This window comes from Vipera berus, assembly GCF_964194415.1.
Source record: "Vipera berus genome assembly, chromosome: 1".
NCBI lineage: Eukaryota > Metazoa > Chordata > Lepidosauria > Squamata > Viperidae > Vipera > Vipera berus.
In genome coordinates this window covers 119,984,948-120,003,028 of record NC_138202.1, presented here as the reverse complement: position 1 = coordinate 120,003,028, position 18,081 = coordinate 119,984,948, and the positions used below count along the sequence as shown (strand labels likewise).

The window sequence follows — 18,081 nt, the reverse complement described above, 5'->3', positions numbered from 1 at the left end:
GGGTGGCAAAACGGAAGACCAGCCGCAGGAGATGATGATCGGTCCATGACAGGGGCATAACAATTGGGGAGCCCCCACCAAGATCATCTAACCACCGTCCAGATAAGAAAACTAGGTCAAGGGTGTGGCCTCCCTCATGAGTCGGTCCCGAAATTACTTGCGTCAGGTCCATGGCCGTCATGGAAGCCATGAACTCCCGAGCCAACTCAGATGATCCTCCCAGAGATGGTAGATTGAAGTCCCCCAAAACTATAAGTTTCGGGAACTCAATCACCAACCCAGAGAGGACATCGAGAAGCTCAGGCAGGGCTGCTGCTGCGTGACTAGGCGAAAGGTACACCAGCAGCAAGCCCAACTGCGCACCAGGGCCGCATCTCAAGAAGAGAGACTCACACCCGACTATCTGGGGAACGGTGGCCTCCCGTGGACACAAGGTCTCCCTCATAACAACAGCCACTCCCCCACCCCTACCCTGAGCCCGAGGCCGGTGTAGCACCCGGAAACCTGGTGGGCAAAGATCAACCAGAGGAATACCGCCCTCTGGGCCCAACCAAGTTTCCGTGATGCAAGCCAGGTCCGCCTGCTCACCCTCGACCAAGTCACGGACGAGAGGAGCTTTATTAACGACAGACCTGGCATTCAAGTACACCAGCCGGAGCTCAGGAGGCTGCACATCCTCACTCCCGGGACCTCGGGGCGGAGCCAGAGGGTCGGAGTGCCTCACCGCTTGTAAGCAGTGGAGAGACCTTCCCAGAGATCGATACGGCCCTCTGTTCCTACACCTGCTGCCATTCCCTAACGTCGTGGGAATAGGTAATCCCACGACTGGCCCTGGAGCCCCAGAAGCAACCGACCCCCGCTCCTCCCCCCCGCGATCCGCCTCAGCACTGGCCTGAACAGAGGTTGTTGGACTGCCCCCCTCGTCCAAACAACCAAAAGAAGTACCCTCCCTCCTCCCTAACCCCCGAAAAAATTTCGACAAAAAACAAACCAGGGGCCTCTTATTAGGTTTACGTCAGAGGCCCCTACCCGTGCCCAGCCATCTCTCAGGGTCCCAACAAGTGGGCCCTTCCTCGAGATTGTACGCGGCTGGAAAGGGGAGCACCCCTGAGGGCGAGCAAGTCCGTAGAAGAATACCTAAGATAAGGCATAAGAGCAGTCCAGATGCAGGCAGTCCATAGTCAGTAAGGAGGGTCTAAGCAGAGGACAAATAGGTGTCCCGGCCCTCCACCCAGCCACTGCCACTAAGCTGGGTGCACCCCCAGGACAGGCCAACCACCGTCCTCTCACGACAGTCACAAGGCCTATTCCTGGGGGGGGGGGTCTGAAACACCCATCCTGGGTATAGCATGTCCCCTAGAGCTCTCACCTCTAGGGGCAGCAGATGTAAGTTCAAGCCACCCTCTCACGGTGGCTATTACCCAGGGAACTCTGAATCCTTAGGGGATGATATGTAGGTGACAATAAGCAACAGTCCGAAGGCAAAAGTATGGTGGTATAATAATCCATCGTAGTACGCCATCAAAGTCTGCACTGCTAAACAGCCGAGTCCTCCATTGCTCTGCCGTTCCAGGAGATTGTTCATGGCCACAACTCCATGGGCCCATGGGCCCTTTTGGATTCCCCACACACACACACACACACTTTTTTTTTGCAAGAAACTCATCACGCTACAGGTCTGGAAACTTCTTGATGATTTATGCGTTTTGCCTAATTTATGGCAATTCATAATTAGCCACAATAAATGTTAAACTGAGTGTGCCTCATATCTTTACTTGTCCCTGAAGAACTGTTCGTCCTCCATTGGTCACTCCCTTTCTTAAAAAGAAATGTCTGTAATATTGACTTAACAAACTATTTTTTATTAAATCACAAACTAGAATATTCTTTAGTTTGTGAAACTATTTGAAATGATAATCAAATCAAATTAAATTATTTAAACTAAATTAAATTAAATTATTTAAGTCTCTGAAAACAATAAACATTTAAAAAAATTAAGTCTCCTCAAAAATGGACACTGAAAAAGAACTAAATTTATGCAAGTAGAGGCTGGGAACTGGGTAAATCAGTAAAAGTCCTTTTACTGATCAGCACTGAAAAAGTGAGGAGTGCATCTTCGCCTCATGGCCAAAATCCTAAGATCCTAAATCCACGTTCCTAAACATTGCCAACTTACCATCCAGTTCCAACGGGGAAAGCATTCTTTCCTAGAATAAAAAAGGAAGAGAAAAAAGAGGAAATGTTTATTATAGATATCTCATCTTTTCTTCAAAAACTAGAGGGGTGGTATAATAGCACATCTCATTTTACCACCTGAAAACCAGATGATCCCATGTGCAGGAAATAGGGGAATGTATAAAAGAAGGGAGGGAAAATTCATAAGTAACATTTATTATAATTAGAGCTATATAAAGATCTAACTATTGTGTAGTGGGTCCGACGCAAGGAAGAGACGCCAGCCGGTGTGTGAGTTCAGCTCTTTATTGGAAGGGGGGGTAGCGAACTGGGGAATGAGGGTTACCTGGCCTCCTTAAATACCTAGCCAGGTAAGCTAACAGCCAATGGGGTTGGCCCTAGGTTTCCCGCCGAAACTGGGTTTCCCGCCAAAACCGTTCAGGCCAATGCCCCCTGGTGGCTGTTGCTATGCAGGTGCCTGCATACATAACACCCCTCCCCCACTTAGAGAAGAACCACATAACATGAAACAACTTGCACTAACTATAACTATATACACTGTATGTCAATAATAATAAAAAACAATTCACTGTGTAAGGGTCATTTGCACACATAGTCCGATAGGTAGGCAGATGTCCTGTGGGGCCGGGTGGACCGTCTGGGTGTGGCTTGGCCCTGGGCTTGGACAGCTGGTTCCTGGGGCCTCTGTGTTGCGTTGAACAGGACTGGGTTCAGAGGCCCTCCTCCTCTGGTTCCTGCTCTGTGTTGTTTCCGGTTGGACTGGCCTCCCCTGGGGTGTGGCTCTCCGGTTGGGTGTGTGTGGTGCGCTCAGGGACCCTTCCTCTGAGCTGGTCGATGTGTCGCCTTATGTGCCTGTCCCCCTCCACCCCCACGATGTATGAGAGGGGTCCAGTTTTCTCAATCACTGTCCCTGGAACCCATGGATGCCCTGCCCCGTAGTTCCTCGCCCAGACCAGGTCCCCCACGTTGAGAACTCTGTGTGCTGGTGATGATAGCGATGAAGATGATGATGACAAGACTGACAAGACTGAGTGGCTGTACATTCCGGCATCCCGGGACATTCAAAATGTTCCATCGCTTTCTATGGGGGGTGAGCTCTTACCCCCCGTGGATAGGGCTCGCAACTTGGGAGTCCTCCTAGATTCACGACTTACCCTGGAAGACCATATAGTAGCCGTGACTAGGGGGGCTTTCGCCCAGGTTCGCCTGGTGCGCCAGTTGCGGCCCTATCTGGACCGGGATTGGTTATGATCTTTAAGTCCTTACATGGCATGGGTCCGAGATACCTCGAGGACCACCTGCTGCCGGCGTCAACTCCCCTCCGCCCTGTGCGTGCCCACAGAGAGGGCCTCCTCAGGGTGCCTCCAGTCAGGGAATGTCGACTGGTGGCCCCCAGGGGGAGGGCCTTCTCTGTGGGTGGCCCGGCACTATGGAACCAACTGCCGGTTGAGCTCCGGATGGCATCGGACCTCCGATCCTTCCGTCGCGGGTTGAAGACCCACTTGTTCAAGTTAGCTGGTCTGGCCTGAAGGGGAATATGGGTTTTCTAATTGGTTTTATTATTTTACTATTGCTGTATTTTAATTAGGCATGGTTTAATTCTCTTTTAATTTTTGTATACCTATTTATATATGCCCTGTGAACCGCCCTGAGTCCCTAGGGAGAAGGGCGGTATAGAAATCCAATAAATGAAATGAAATGAAAATGAAATGATGGTGGTGACCTAACCGTCTCGGCTGCTACCCGGTCTGGGTGTAAACGGTCCAGCTTGGTGATGAGGCGCCATCCCCATTGCAGTTCTGCTGGGCTCTTCCCGGTAGCAACGCATGGTGTAGTGTGCTGGGCGAGTAGGAATTTCGCCAGTCTCTGGTGCCAGTCCCCGCTAATGATGCGTCGGAGTGCGTCCTTGGTCATCCTTACCATCCGTTCGGCTTGCCCGTTGGTCGATGGATGGAAGGGCGCGGAGGTGGCGTGCCTAATCCAGTTCGCCCTCAAGAACACCTGGAAATCAGTAGCGGTAAACTGAGGCCCATTGTCAGACACAATTACGTCGGGGAGGCTGTCTGTGGCAAAGAGAGCTCTGAGCACCTGGATTGTCCTCCCCGAGGTCATGTTGGGCACTGGGACTACCTCCAACCACTTGGAGTGGCTGTCCACCACTACTAAGAATAGTTGGCCCTGGAATGGCCCTGCATAGTCAATGTGGATGCGGGACCAGGGTGTGTGTGTGGCCTCCCACCTGTGCATGGGTGCGTGTGGCATTTCCGGTCTGGATCTCTGGCAAGTGTAACAGGCCTTGACCCGTTCCTCAATGTCCTTGTCCAGCCCTGGCCACCAGAGGTAGCTTCTGGCCAGGGCCTTCATCCTAACCACCCCTGGGTGTCCCTCGTGTAAGGAGTTCAATACCCTGCTCCGTACTGCAGTGGGAATGATGACCCTGCTTCCCCAGAGGAGGCAGCCCCTGTGCGTGGAGATCTCATTGCGCCTGGTGAAATAGGCCTGGAACTCAGGCCCCGGGGACTTGTCCTGCCACCCTGTGCAAACCCAGGAGTGTACCCTGCTCATGATGTTGTCTGTGGCTGTGTGGCTGGCAATGTCCTTGGCATGAACTGGGCACTCTGGTAGCTCCTGCAGTGCTAGGATCTGTGTGGCTGGGGCCGGGTCTGGATCAGGGGTGTCTATGGGTAGCCTACTTAGACCGTCTGCGTGGCCCATCTCCTTCCCTGGCTTATGCACCAGCTTGCAATTGTAGGCTGCAAGGAAGATGGACCACCGGAACATTCTGGGGGACAGGATTTGTGGAGTCTGCCTGTCCATTGTGAACAGGCCCAGGAGTGGTTTGTGGTCCGTGAAGACAGTGAACTCCCTGCCATACAGATAATCGTGGAATTTTTTGATACCTGCCATGATTGCCAGGGCTTCCTTGTCAATTTGGGCAAAGTTTCTTTCTGCTCCAGACAGCGTCCTGGAATAGTAGGCTATGGGGATTTGCACCCCATTGGGCTCAAGGTGGCTGAGCACTGCGCCCACACTGTAAGGGGATGCATCGCATGCGATGCAGATGGGCTTGGACTCAATGAAATGGGTTACTGGGGACTTATCCGACAGTAGTGCTTTCAAGGCCCTGAAGCTATGGTCGTGGGTGGCAGTCCAGACCCATGCTGCCTGCTTGTCTAGTAGCCTGTGGAGTGGCTCTGCAATGGCTGCCTTGTGTGGGAGGAATGCATGGTAGAAATTCAACAGGCCCAGGAATGCTTGCAGCTCTGTCTTGTTCTTGGGTGTGGGTGCTAGCTTGATGGCCCTCACCTTGGATTCTGTGGGGTGGATTCCCCTGGCATCTACTCTGAACCCCAAGAATTCTGTGGAAGGGACACCTATGCTGCACTTCTCCCTCTTAAGTTTGAGTCCAGCTGTGCGTAGCCTGGACAGCACCTCCCTGACCCTACTGCTAGTTCTTCTGCTGACGCTCCTGCAATCAGGATGTCATCGAAATAGGGGCAGACTCCTGGAATGCCCTTGAGTGTCCTCTCCATAACTTCCTGGAAGATGCCAGGAGCAACACTGACTCCAAACTGCAGCCTGTTCACCCGGAACGCCCCACTGTGTGTTACTATGGTTTGAATGTCAGCTGTTGCCCTGGTAACCATGAGTTGCTGGTACGCCTGCACAAGATCGAGCCTTGCAAAGATGGCGCCGCCTTGGAGGGAAGCGAGAACGTGGCTGACCGTGGGGACCTGGTACGCGTGCGGGTTCAGTGCGCGGTTCACCAAGCACTTGTAGTCGGTGCAGATCCTTATTTCCCCATTGGACTTGAGGGGGGGTGACGATGGGGGTTTCCCACTCCCCCCCATCTACGGGCTCTAAGATTCCCTGGGCCACCAGCTTATCTAATTCGCGCTCTATTTTTTGTTTGAGCGTGAAGGGGACTCGCCGCGGCCAGACCCTAATGGGGGGAATGTTCGAGTTAAGCTTGAACGCTATGGGGGAGCCTGTGTACCTGCCCAGTGTCCCATCGAAGACGTCTGCGAACTCCTTGCAGACAGTCTCGACGGGGTCCCCCTGGATCCGGTGGATCCCGGTGACTGCGATTCCCAGGGCCTCGAACCAGTCTAGGCCGAATAGGCTGGCTCTCCGGCCCTCTACTACTACAACCCCCAGGTGCTCTTCACGACCCTTAAACCCCACCGAGACGGTGGCCTCCCCTCTTACCTTGACCGGTGAGTTCTGGAAATCGGTCAGGGTTAAATTTGTAGGCCGTAATTTAATCCGCTGCTTGCTCCGGCTATTTATGTAGTTAAGGGTCTCATCCGAGATGATCGAGACCGCTGATCCGGAGTCAAGCTTCATGCTGCAAGGGATGCCTTGCAAGAGGATTGTTAGTCTAATTTTAGGTTTGAGCAGCCGGCGGCTACCCGTGTGATTAATGGCCAGCCGGCTCTCAACATAGCCAATTCGCATTTTGGTCAGGGCCCCAGTACCTTCGAATAGCGATTCTTCCGGCTGCAGCTCATGGATCTCCTCTCGGGGGCGGCGGCTATGACAGACCGCGGCTATGTGGCCTGTTTTCTTGCAGGCCCGACATGTGGCTGACTGGAACTTGCAGAGGCTGCGCACATGGTTCTCACCACACCCTGCACACTTCTGAGGGTTGGTGGCGTTGCCGGGAGGCCTGGGCTTGTCTGGGCGTCTGGCTCGCTGGTTGGGGGTTGACTTCCACTGGAGAAGGTCGATGCTCTGGTCGTCCACCTCTGTGGCACTTTGCTGGTGGATGCTGGTCGCCTGGTTGCCGGACCTGGTTTCCTGGCATGCTTGGACGGCCCCGCAAGCCACTTCATGGGCTAGGATGGAGTCCTCGGCTTCTTGGAGCGAAACCTCCTCTCTCTCGAACAGGCGCTCTTGCAGCCGCCTGTCTCGTAGGCCGCAGATCAGCTGGTCCCGTAGCCGCTCCTCCAAGTTCGAGAACCTGCAGGCGATGGCGGCTTCTCATAGGGCGGCGAGGAAATCGGCACCAGTCTCGTCGGGGCGCTGGTCCCTTTTTTCGAATTGCGACCGCGCGGCCACCTTGCAGCGTCGGGGCTTGAAGTGGGCGTTGAGTCTGGCCACGAGGTCCTGGTATGCGATGGTGTTGATGGCCTCTTGGGGGAACAGGTTCGCGGCGATCTCCAACAGTGCTGGCCCCCCAAGGCAAAGCAGGGCTGCCGCTTTCGCCCCGTCCTCTGATATCTGGTTGAACCGCATGTACAGTTCAACGTGAGCCAGGTAACGGGTCCAGGTCTCGGGGTGGCAGGTGTCGAACTCGCGGGGTTGACCGGCTCTTGCCATGGCGGCGGTTGCGGTCTCAGTCGCGGTGCGGTGTGCGGTCTCGGTTGCGGATGCGGTGACCGGTGTGGTCCGGTCGGCTGATCCGGTCGGCTGGCGGTCGTGGGGGGAGAAGGAAGGAAAAATGCCTTTCCCTTCAGCTCACGGAGCGTTGCCCCAGTGACTTCAGCTCTTGGTCAGCAGCGATCCCACCTTCGTCGCCACTATTGTGTAGTGGGTCCGACACAAGGAAGAGACGCCAGCCGGTGTGTGAGTTCAGCTCTTTATTGGAAGGGGGTAGCGAACTGGGGAATGAGGGTTACCTGGCCTCCTTAAATACCTAGCCAGGTAAGCTGACAGCCAATGGGGTTGGCCCTAGGTTTCCCGCTGAAACTGGGTTTCCCGCCAAAACCGTTCAGGCCAACACCCCCTGGGGGCTGTTGCTATGCAGGTGCCTGCATGCATAACACTAACTTGCTGAAGAAGCCTTATTAGAGCTTCTTTACCAGCAAAAAAGAATTTTCCAAGAGACACTCTGTCCCTGAAAAAGCCTCCTTTGTGCCTACGGAAATATTGGAGGTGTTCAGATCCCATCAGGATGCCAGAATCTCCCAGCCTGAAGCTGATTTAGTTAATCCTTCTTACTGCTTTCACTGCAGGAAAATCTCAGAAAGTTCTACAAAGCTGAAAAGCTCATTAAAAGGGGAAAAACATTTTGCTGTCTCTGAAATTTGTACCATTACAAAAAAAAGCTATCTCTGTAATGTTTAATATAATCTGCATAAGTTGAAACAAAGTCCCAAGTGAACAGAAGTTTTCAGAAAGCATCTTAAATGAATAAATGTCAGTGAGGAACACCATGAGGAAAATACCCAGAACTGGGCTACTGAAAAACAAGAGGGATTTTCAACATGTGCAGAAAGTTCTAAAGTTTATTGAAATCCAAGTCTCATTAGACAAAAACACAAAGTAGAGCAACAGCCCCCCCCAAAAAAAAAGACTATTCAGACACTGAGAGGATTATTTTTTAAAAAAGGAGAAGAAAAAGATATATACAAATTTTAGTTGCAGCCATTGTTTGTTTTACTAATAAAGTCATATTTTCCCCACAAGTGTCCTCAAAAATCCCATCTCTGATTGACAGGGGGAAAGCTTGGATAAAGTGTTGAGGACATTAAAACACACACACCCTCCCAAATACCAACATACTCCTACCGCAGTGAGAAATCCCTTCCCAAATTAATCTGTTGAAAATTGGATTAAATGGATTGGAGATCAAGCTCACTTCCGCCGGTTTTCATTTAGGCATGCTGTATCTGGGTCACAGGAGTCCTCACAACCATGGTAGATGGTCCCAAAGAAATGCAGCAATCTCTAACTCTTGGTTGCCATCTAGTGGTTGCTCATATCTTGGTAGCCCAGAGGTACACCTACTTTAATTCACCATTCCAGGTGAACCATTCCAGGAGGCTACGCATAAAGATTTTACTCATAAGAGAAGCTGCTGATTCATCCTCTCCTGAAGTAGAGACTGCCTGAAGTACTTCCAGATAATAGGACATCTTGGAAATCACTTGACTGCATTTCCCTATATCTTCTCTACCTGCTGATCAAGCTAATGCAATTTTCTGGGCTCCCAAGAAGGCAGCAGATACAGGCTATCTTTATTAGCAGTGGAGAGTTGATCATCTGTGTTAAATGGGTCATGCCTCTGTTCTGTACCACATAAGTGGGTGCAATCCTTTCCCACATAATTTCTGTCTGTTCTGATTCCTCAAGCTCTAAGGTCTGTGACTACTTGTTGCCTATTCACTGAAGCTTTGCCTATAGTATCATGCATCAATCAATTGCTGATAGGTATGCAACAGAAGAGAAGGTAAAACTGGGGAGTATTAGTGGGTAACTTTAAACATTAATTAAACTGTAAATTATCTTAAATCTTATAAGAGTTGTGAATATGCATGCATGCATGGGTGATGGCCCAACTCCTTTGTTTTCTGATATCTTACTCAGCGTGCACTCTGGTTAGCTACATAGTCCTATTACAATGGCAGACTTGCCAGTGTAGATCGTGATCATCCAACACCAAAGTTATGTTAAATCAAATAGTATATTCCAATATTGCCCAGTTTGGCTGGCAGTTGCTCTCCAGGGTCCCATTAGGTAGATCTTTCACATCACCATTCCTGAACCTAGCGTCTGCAAGCTGCATGCAAATCAAGGCTTTGTCACAGATCTACAGTCCTATGGCCCCCAGTGCTTGCTGGTTTAAAAATTGTTTGCTGGTTTAAAAACCACTGCTTGCTGATTTAAAAAATTGCTTTGAAGGAAATGGTACTCATTTCTCAGAGACTGCTTTGGAAAATGAGGCTAAGTATTTCAAACCCAGTGAAAACTTCCTTAGTTACAAAAAAACATATTCTTTCAAATTACCACTGCTCAAAGTACAAGTCAAATTCCACTGAAGTGATTATCCATCCCCTCTTCTGACCTGCCATTTTGGCATATTTTTGCCCATGGGAATGCAGTTGTGGGAAGCTTTATATCAGAATATAAAGTATTTTTAAAGTATAAAAATAAAGTATTTTCTTACCAGGGTTGAAGCCAAGGTAAAACCAACCCAGCAGATTGGTAGCAAAAACAAGCAGTGTCTAACAAATAAGCTAACATTTGCAATATTAGAAACCAAAACGTCCACCAGCCACCAGCCCTGGAGCAGGGTGGAAATCCATTTACATTTAACTAATATTTAATTCTGGCATGGACATTTCAAAAGTGAGAAACTTTTACTCACTCCTCAAGAGACAAATCTGTTGCAAATTCTGTTTTAATGTTACTTTTGAATTATAATCTCAGTTCAGAGATGAAAGTAATTCTTCCTTCAGGAACTTACTATTTCCAGGCTCACCGTATTTATTTTTCAGTGTCCAATTTCATCACTAGCTTTTCTTTAGGCCCTAAGGGACTCTGGTTGGAAAATATAGGTTTTCTTGTATTTTTCTTTTAAATGGTTCTTATTGAAGTTTTTCAACAGAATTAAAAACAATACAAATTTTGAATTAAAGAAGAATAAAGTAACAAGTAGTATAATAAGTGAAAAAGAAAAAAGAAAATGGAAACATTCTAAAGTAGCCTTCAATCTTCTTGACAGCAGTTATAGATTTATATTTCAATAACATTTATACTTAATATTTTAATCTCTGATTCCAACTTTACATCATATATTGTATGTATTTGAATCCAGAAATTTCTGGCTTTTTACAACTCTACCAGGCATGATAAAATGAACTTTCATGTTATCCACATTTCCATCAACATAATTTTGAAGTACCTATATATGTTCTGGATAATTTTTCTGGAGCCACGCCAACAGTGCATCATTTTACATTTTTCCCGTGCGTGTGTGTGTGTGTGTAGTGGTTATTTTGACAAACTTCAAACATTCCTAATTTCTTGGGTCTAAGGTAAAGGTAAAGGTTCCCCCGCACATGCGTGCTAGTCGTTTCCAACTCTAGGGGCCGGTGCTCATCTCCGTTTCAAAGCCGAAGAGCCAGCGCTTGTCCGAGGACGTCTCCGTGGTCATGTGGCCGGCATGACTAGACGCCAAAGGCGCACAGAACGCTGTTACCTTCCCACCGTAGTGGTCCCTATTTTTCTACTTGCATTTTTACGTGCTTTTGAACTGCTAGGTGGGCAGAAGCTGGGACAAGTAACAGGCGCTCACTCTGTTATGCGGCACTCGGGATTCGACCCACCAAACTGCCGACCATCTGATCAACAAGCTCAGTGTCCTAACCCACTGAGCCACCACGTCCCTAACGTCTTGGGTCTAGATAAAGTCATTCTAGCTACTAAGGACTCATCATCAAAGCATGAGATCTGCTATTTAAAAGAGGATATAATGCTGCTTGCCCTCCCTGTTTCCCTCCCTCTATACCTCCAGTGCCAGAGTAATATCTTAGAGGGTCTCACATGGCTTGCATATTAAACATTTTGCAGGAAACAACAGTCTTGGATGCCAGGGCACTTCAGTGCAATTTCCCAGGATTCTAGTGAGGACAGTGAGACCCCCTCCCCGCTTGCCATTCCCCGTGACCTACACCAGAAACCCATGGTTGTTTTAAATCTCAGTAGGCTAAATGGATGGCCATGGAATAACTCAATAGATACGGATGAGGAGAGTTTAGTGACATTTAAATTTACTTCCCATTCCTCCTTTCACTTTTACTACATATGTAAGAAGGGGAATCCTGGCAACCAGGACCTTCTCCACCCCAGATGCCAAGAGAAAGCCTGGCATGGTTTCCACCTACCCCCCCCACACACACCGCTTTATCGTCACCTTGGCATATTCCATCTCCAGCGGAGAATGGGCATGGCTGAACTGGGGGAAGGACTGGGGGCATCATGGAAGTGAAACCCTCTTCCATCGAACTGTGCTCCCTAGTGACTGCAGCAGCAACAGAGGAGGAACAACATCAAGGCAATAGTGATAAAGAGGTAATAAATCAGTAGTTAATGGGTATGCCTGGGTGAAACAGGACGTGTGTCTAAAAACTCTTGATAGGTCAGAAATGTAGAGGGCTCCATGCCAACGATCTGTCAGCCAGGCAGCTTGACAAGTGGCTTAACCGGCTGTACCAAGTACCACCTGCCTATACTCACCCAGCCCTGCCTCTTTGCATGTTAAGATAGTGTTGTTAGTGTTGTTTTTCCTGCCAGCACAGAATGCTTGGTAAGAAGAACAAAGATTAGAGACTCCAGCAATTCCTCTCCTTAAGTTGTCCTGCATTGCAATCTGCAAGGAGAGCCCCAGTTTTTGGCCTTTTTCCTGTAACAGAATAAAAATTAAGCCAGCATGTTTTTCTGCCAGCCCATGGACTGAAGAACGGTCCGCTAAGGCAACTATGGAGTTTGTCCTTTGTTGGCATTTTGTCAGCTGCTGAGGAGGGCTGACGCATTAAACCTTGCAGCAACTTGACCGATCAATTTACCAATTCTACACCCTGATGTCCCACCCAACAGGCCCTTGATCTTCCTATTTGTGGCACGCAGCCTCCCGCAGAGCCTGGTGGGGTCTTCAGAAAATTGCCTGCTCTGCAGCCACTCACTCACCTTGCCAAAGACCTTGTTGAGGAAAGGAGAATAGGCCTTGGTGGCAGCTGCATGAGGGTCATCTTGATGCTTCTTGCTGTGCTTGGTATGAGGACCCGACTGTGAGCTTTGCTGAGAGGCAGGGCTTTCAGTTTTGCTGTCCTTGGACTCACTGTCATGCCTGGAAGGCCGCTTTCCTTCCTCCACTTTGCCCTCGGCTAGGCCCTCTGTCTCCACTGGCTTCTTGTGTGGCATAGGACAGGTGCGTTTCTCTGAGATAGGCAACCCTGTATGAAGCCTCCGAGTACGAAAGCCAAGGTAATCCTCTTAGATTTCACCCCCAGGAAGGAGCAGAGAGAAAGCTAATAAGAGGGGATTATTATGGCAATTTCAGGGCAGGCTTTAAAGCTGTTCTGGCTATAGGTCCTTCCAGGGTTAGAAGGAAAGAGTTCTAGAGTTCCCAAGTGGGATGGGCCCTAGGCAGGTAGGAGTGTGACCCTGTCTGCTCAAGTATACCCCAATTGAGAAAAGACAAGTTTCGCCCCCATCCTATTGTTGAGGAAAAACACAAAGCAACACTAGTACAGGGTTGGGATCTATGCCTGGAGAATCTTTTTTTTTTTAAGTTCCAGACAACCACTTTTCTTTGGAACTAGCGGTGGCTCAGTGGGTTAGGACACTGAGCTTGTGGGTTAGGGCACTGAGCTTGTCAATCAGATGGTCAGCAGTTTGGCGGGTCGAATCCCGAGTGCCGCGTAACAGAGTGAGCGCCTGTTACTCGTCCCAGCTTCTGCCAACCTCGCAGTTCGAAAGCACGTAAAAATGCAAGTAGAAAAATAGGGTTCACTACGGTGGGAAGGTAACAGCGTTCCGTGCGCCTTTGGCGTCTAGTCATGCCGGCCACATGACCACGGAGACGTCCTCAGACAAGTGCTGGCTCTTCGGCTTTGAAACGGAGATGAGCACCGGTCCCTAGAGTTGGAAATGACTAGCACGCATGTGCAGGGGAACCTTTACCTTTACCTACCAGAGCACCAGTAGTAACTGTGGGCAGGATAATCACTTCAACCTCTTTCTGCCTGCTCCCTGTAGCTGCTCACCCTTCCCTGGTAATCGTGCATAAGATTAAAACCAGAATTTTCCTGAAAATAACCCACTTTCTTGGAGGGAACTCTAGATATTCTCATTAAAAGTGATACCTTCCACCATTGTTTTCAGTTTACCTATGATTCTCCATCGTTGAAAAGACAGCACTGAATGTATCTTTAAAAGAGGGGGTGTACATTTTTTTAGATCGAGACTGCATTTATTACACATAATCATTAAGGGCTGAATGTTGGCTTACACAGGATCCTGAACTGATAGTGCTGGAGCCAAAATTTAATGGGGGTACCCATTCTCTCTTCTCCCAATCTCCAACAGCAAGCTACAGGAAGAAGCAAAAATCTAGCATTTTTGAGATCTAATCTTATATTTTAAACTTAGTGAACCTTGGCTTGTCTTAAAAACCTAAGAAGGTCAGATCTGCGTAGCACTCGCACAAAACACACCTCTAGGGAGTTCGAGGCTTATAACCGAGTCCCTATACTAAGGTTTTGTCAGTCTCTCTATTATCTATCCATCTGTGCCAGAAAGGAATACAAAGGGGTGCTGGAAAAAATCACTTCTATATTGTTGCCAATAAAATTACAAGATTGTGTGCATGATGTTACTAACCATGACTCAAAGCAGAGTTTGCCTTTAATGTGATGTTTTTACTTAGGGAAATAATGCAAAATGGCTCGGTAATGCTTTTAGTAAAAAACCATGTTGCTTCCTCTTCCCCCCCCCATGCCCATTCTGCATAAAGGGATGTCTGTTTTGCCTGCTACTGCTTTTCCCTTCTCAAGCTTTGCAGCTACCTAATCCATCCATCGTTCTCTGAAGCCCTCCTCTTCTAGAGTCTTCCAAATGACTTCAGCCTCTCACGTCCCAGCCATGCAACACTGTTTTCCCATTGATTCTTCCACATCTCAAGTCACCCTGAGCTGCTTTGCATGGCTCTGGTTCCCCATTCTCCTTTCAGATTGGGAAAGGAGTTGTTGCTTCCACCTATTTTAGTAAGCAAACAAATCTGCACTATGTTTTTTAATCAGCAGAGGGCACTACATCACTGAGCAGTGGCATCTGTTCTTTAAGGGGGGGGGAAATCACAGGTTTGGTTTATTTTTGTCATTAGTAATGGTTACATAAATGTTTGTTTCAATTCCAAGCAGATGCATTGGAGCGCATGGGAATGCATACATAGCTTCTGTCTTCAACTCTTTAAAGCAGCTGTGTCTTTTCCTAGGCTCAGGGCAGCTGGATACAACAGCCCCACAATGCTAGGGGGAAAACACAGTTGCAAATAGGTGCTACACTGCCTGCTTTTAAACACTTTTTCAGAACCTATTTCTAAAGACTCCCACAGTCCTTTTACCTATTTTAAAAAAATATTTTTTCAAAAGAGTAAAATATTATTATAGAGCTAGTTTTGCGTAGTGGTTAAAGCAACAGGCTACAAACTAGGAGACTGTGAGTTCTTGTCCCACCTTAGGCACAAAAACCAGCAGGTAACCTTGGTCTCTCTCGTGCTCTCTCTCTCTCATTCTCTCAACCCTAGGAAGCAGGCAATGGTAAATCACTTCCCAAAAACCTTGCAAAGAAGACTGCCTGGACTAGTCCCTGCAGTTATCTGAAGTCAAAAACTGACTTGAAGGCACACACATACTTAATAAAGAAAAAATTAAAAAAATAATACAGCAATCAGTACAAATAATACAAACATTTTGGTACTGTAAAGTGCCCTTGCCCATTTTCAGGATGGTTTACAAGATATCACAGAAAGGTCCACACAGCCCATAGAAGTTACTAAATCCTTACAATCCAGGATGGTTTAAAATTAGCTATAGCTCAGGCTGGACTTCCTTGTTTTAAGGTAATCTTATCCAATAGAAGATTGTGAGTGGAAATATTTTTAATTTCACTGATTTATAGTGGTATCCAAATTTTCAATTACACACACTCCAAAGCTCAGTTAAATTGATTGCTTTATCATTAGATCAACAAGGTCATCCCCAGTTGCACAACAGTAATTAAAAGGAAAAAGAAGTTATGCTACTTGAGGACAAAGAATACACTTGAAACATTCATTGTGTATTCCATTTGCTTTTACATCCTACATTTTGCAATTCCCTGACCAACCTATTTTTCCTCGATTGCTTTGAATAGCTCATGATCAGTTTGTACCGATTCATTTAACATTTTTCAAAGATAATATACATCACATCATAATTGACCTGACACATTTTAACCGATTAAGCTCCAAAAACCCAAGTATTTTTTTAGCATACACATGCATTGGACTGCATTTCATTTCACTTCCGTGAAAGTTTCACTTGTATATTTTTTTTTAAATACAGCAACATCTGCTACAACAAATAAACTTCTTCATTAAGTTTTGTAAGCTCTTTTCGTTGCTGTTTTCTGCATTTTAGTTTTCTATTGAGGCAGCCAGTTGTATAATTGTGATTTGCAAAAACTCCTTTCTAGTCAGTCTGGCGTCAAAAGGATTTATAAAGCATACAAAATTTACTCAGAAATAAACATAACTAAGTGCTGTGTAGCAATTTGAATGAGCAGATGCATTTTTACATGCTAAGGAGATTTTTTAAATATTTTGTATTTTTATGATTAACCCAGATAACTTTCATATTGTTTATCTTAACAGATAAAGCCTGGAGAATCTCGGTTCTTCTTAATTATTTTAAAGACTTGGAAGTTTTATCTCAGTTGTTTAAAGGAACTATATATTAACAAACAACTTCAAGGGAAAGAAAATGGGTATTTATAATAGTACTGTATCAATTAGTTTCCATCAAGATGTAATTAGCAACAACAGTTTCATGAGTGCTGTTATATCACTGTTTCTACTTTATTTTTTAGCTTCCTGACCAGCTGACAATCTCTCTCTCCTACAGCCATTTATCCACTTACATGAAGACTTGCAACACACAATCACCTTTCATGCCAAGTAGCATTATAGGCAATGATAAACTGATACTTTAAAAGTCACAAAACTATGGCTGCAGCTGCTGCAGACTTTGACTGCTTTATTTTGTGAACTCAGCCACTTGTTTATAAGTAATGGTTTGCAACCTGCATTATTGTATTAATGCAGCTACTTGTGACTTAGTCAATAAAGTATGGTTAAACAAACCATCAATTAGTTGCAACTGTAGCAGAGTATTATGTGGTGTAGTGGAACTCAGTTGAATTAAATGGTTTTGCTTCTGTGTTGTGCACTTTTGTTCTTCCCACCCATCCTCCTATCCCGCATCCATTTCATGAAACTTAGTGATTGCTGAATCCTGGTCTGAGAGGGCTATAGATAATTATCAGGTAAAAGGCAATAATGAATCTATATTATGACTGGATAATGGCATTCAACTAAAGCTAAACACACATTGCTGAGTGCTGAAGATCAGGAGCGCTGAAGATTTAAAGCAAGAAACACACATTTATATTCACAATCCTTTAGATGGTGGGGGGGACCCGTAGCATTTCAGATATGCCCTAACAGCATTTTTGGCAGCCCCAGTCCACAAAACTAATGTCAAAGGCATCAAGAGTTGCTAACAATTGTTATCACTTTCCTGCTTTCCAGATTTCTTGGGATGAAAATATCTCTTAACCATACCGCAAGTTTTATTTGTTATACAAATACTATATCCAGATTCCTACATTCATTGTATTTAATAAAGTTCATTTCACCCTTTTTAAAATGCACACTTCTGATCAGTTTGTACAACAGAACACAATGCTGTTTATCTAATTTAGGAGATTATGGATTAAAGACTTAAGTGATTACAGTTTGTGTATACATGTGGATTGGCCTATGCAAGGGTACAGTTCAAGAGAACAGTCAAAATATTTAAGATGGAAGCCACATAAAGAGTTTTTACTTTAAGGATCTTATAGGCAGTCATATGTTCCTTTAATGTTATGCTACAATTTATTGTCAGCTGCCTAAAATCCAGCAAGGAAGCAGTATATAAAGAAGTGCAACTAATAAGTATGTGTGCTATGCTTTGCAAGCAACCTACCAAACACATTCTTTTGTGTTCCTGAATGATATAAACACAACAAAGCCTCTTGCTTCCTTTTTGCCCGCTTCTAATGGCAAAATCTCATGTTCAAAGTTTTTTTTCTGACAGTAAGATAAATTTGTACCAAAATGTTCTGTTAACTTTTCTTAAATCAACAAAATTATTTACAAGAATATTGCACAGATATATCAAGTATGCTATATTTGAAAATATCCTTGGGATTACAGTGTCAGTACATGAATTCAGAGGGAACTATCAACCAATGCATTTCTCAGTGGTTGTTATTGTTTTTATCAACAGGGAAGAAAAGTACAAAAGCAGACAGAAATTCATGCACTGTCACCTTCATATCTTCTATTGTTCCTAC

The 18,081-nt window shown here is 46.4% G+C and overlaps 2 protein-coding genes across 2 annotated transcripts in view; one reads left to right on the top strand and one right to left on the bottom strand.

Moving 5' to 3' along the window:
* The window catches only part of LOC308666040 (calcium-binding protein 2-like), a 28,338-nt gene extending 15,404 nt beyond the window's left edge, over positions 1-12,934 (bottom strand). Inside the window, exons 1-2 of the mRNA XM_081324501.1 lie at positions 12,610-12,934; positions 2,177-2,207 (exon numbers count right to left, since the gene is read on the bottom strand). Of these exons, the coding sequence (XP_081180627.1) occupies positions 2,177-2,207; positions 12,610-12,843 (265 nt within the window). The 5' untranslated portion in view covers positions 12,844-12,934. The remainder of the gene's footprint in view (positions 1-2,176; positions 2,208-12,609) is intronic.
* Positions 1-18,081, top strand: part of ACY3 (aminoacylase 3) — a 61,274-nt gene that overhangs the window by 42,271 nt on the left and 922 nt on the right. The window lies entirely within an intron of this gene.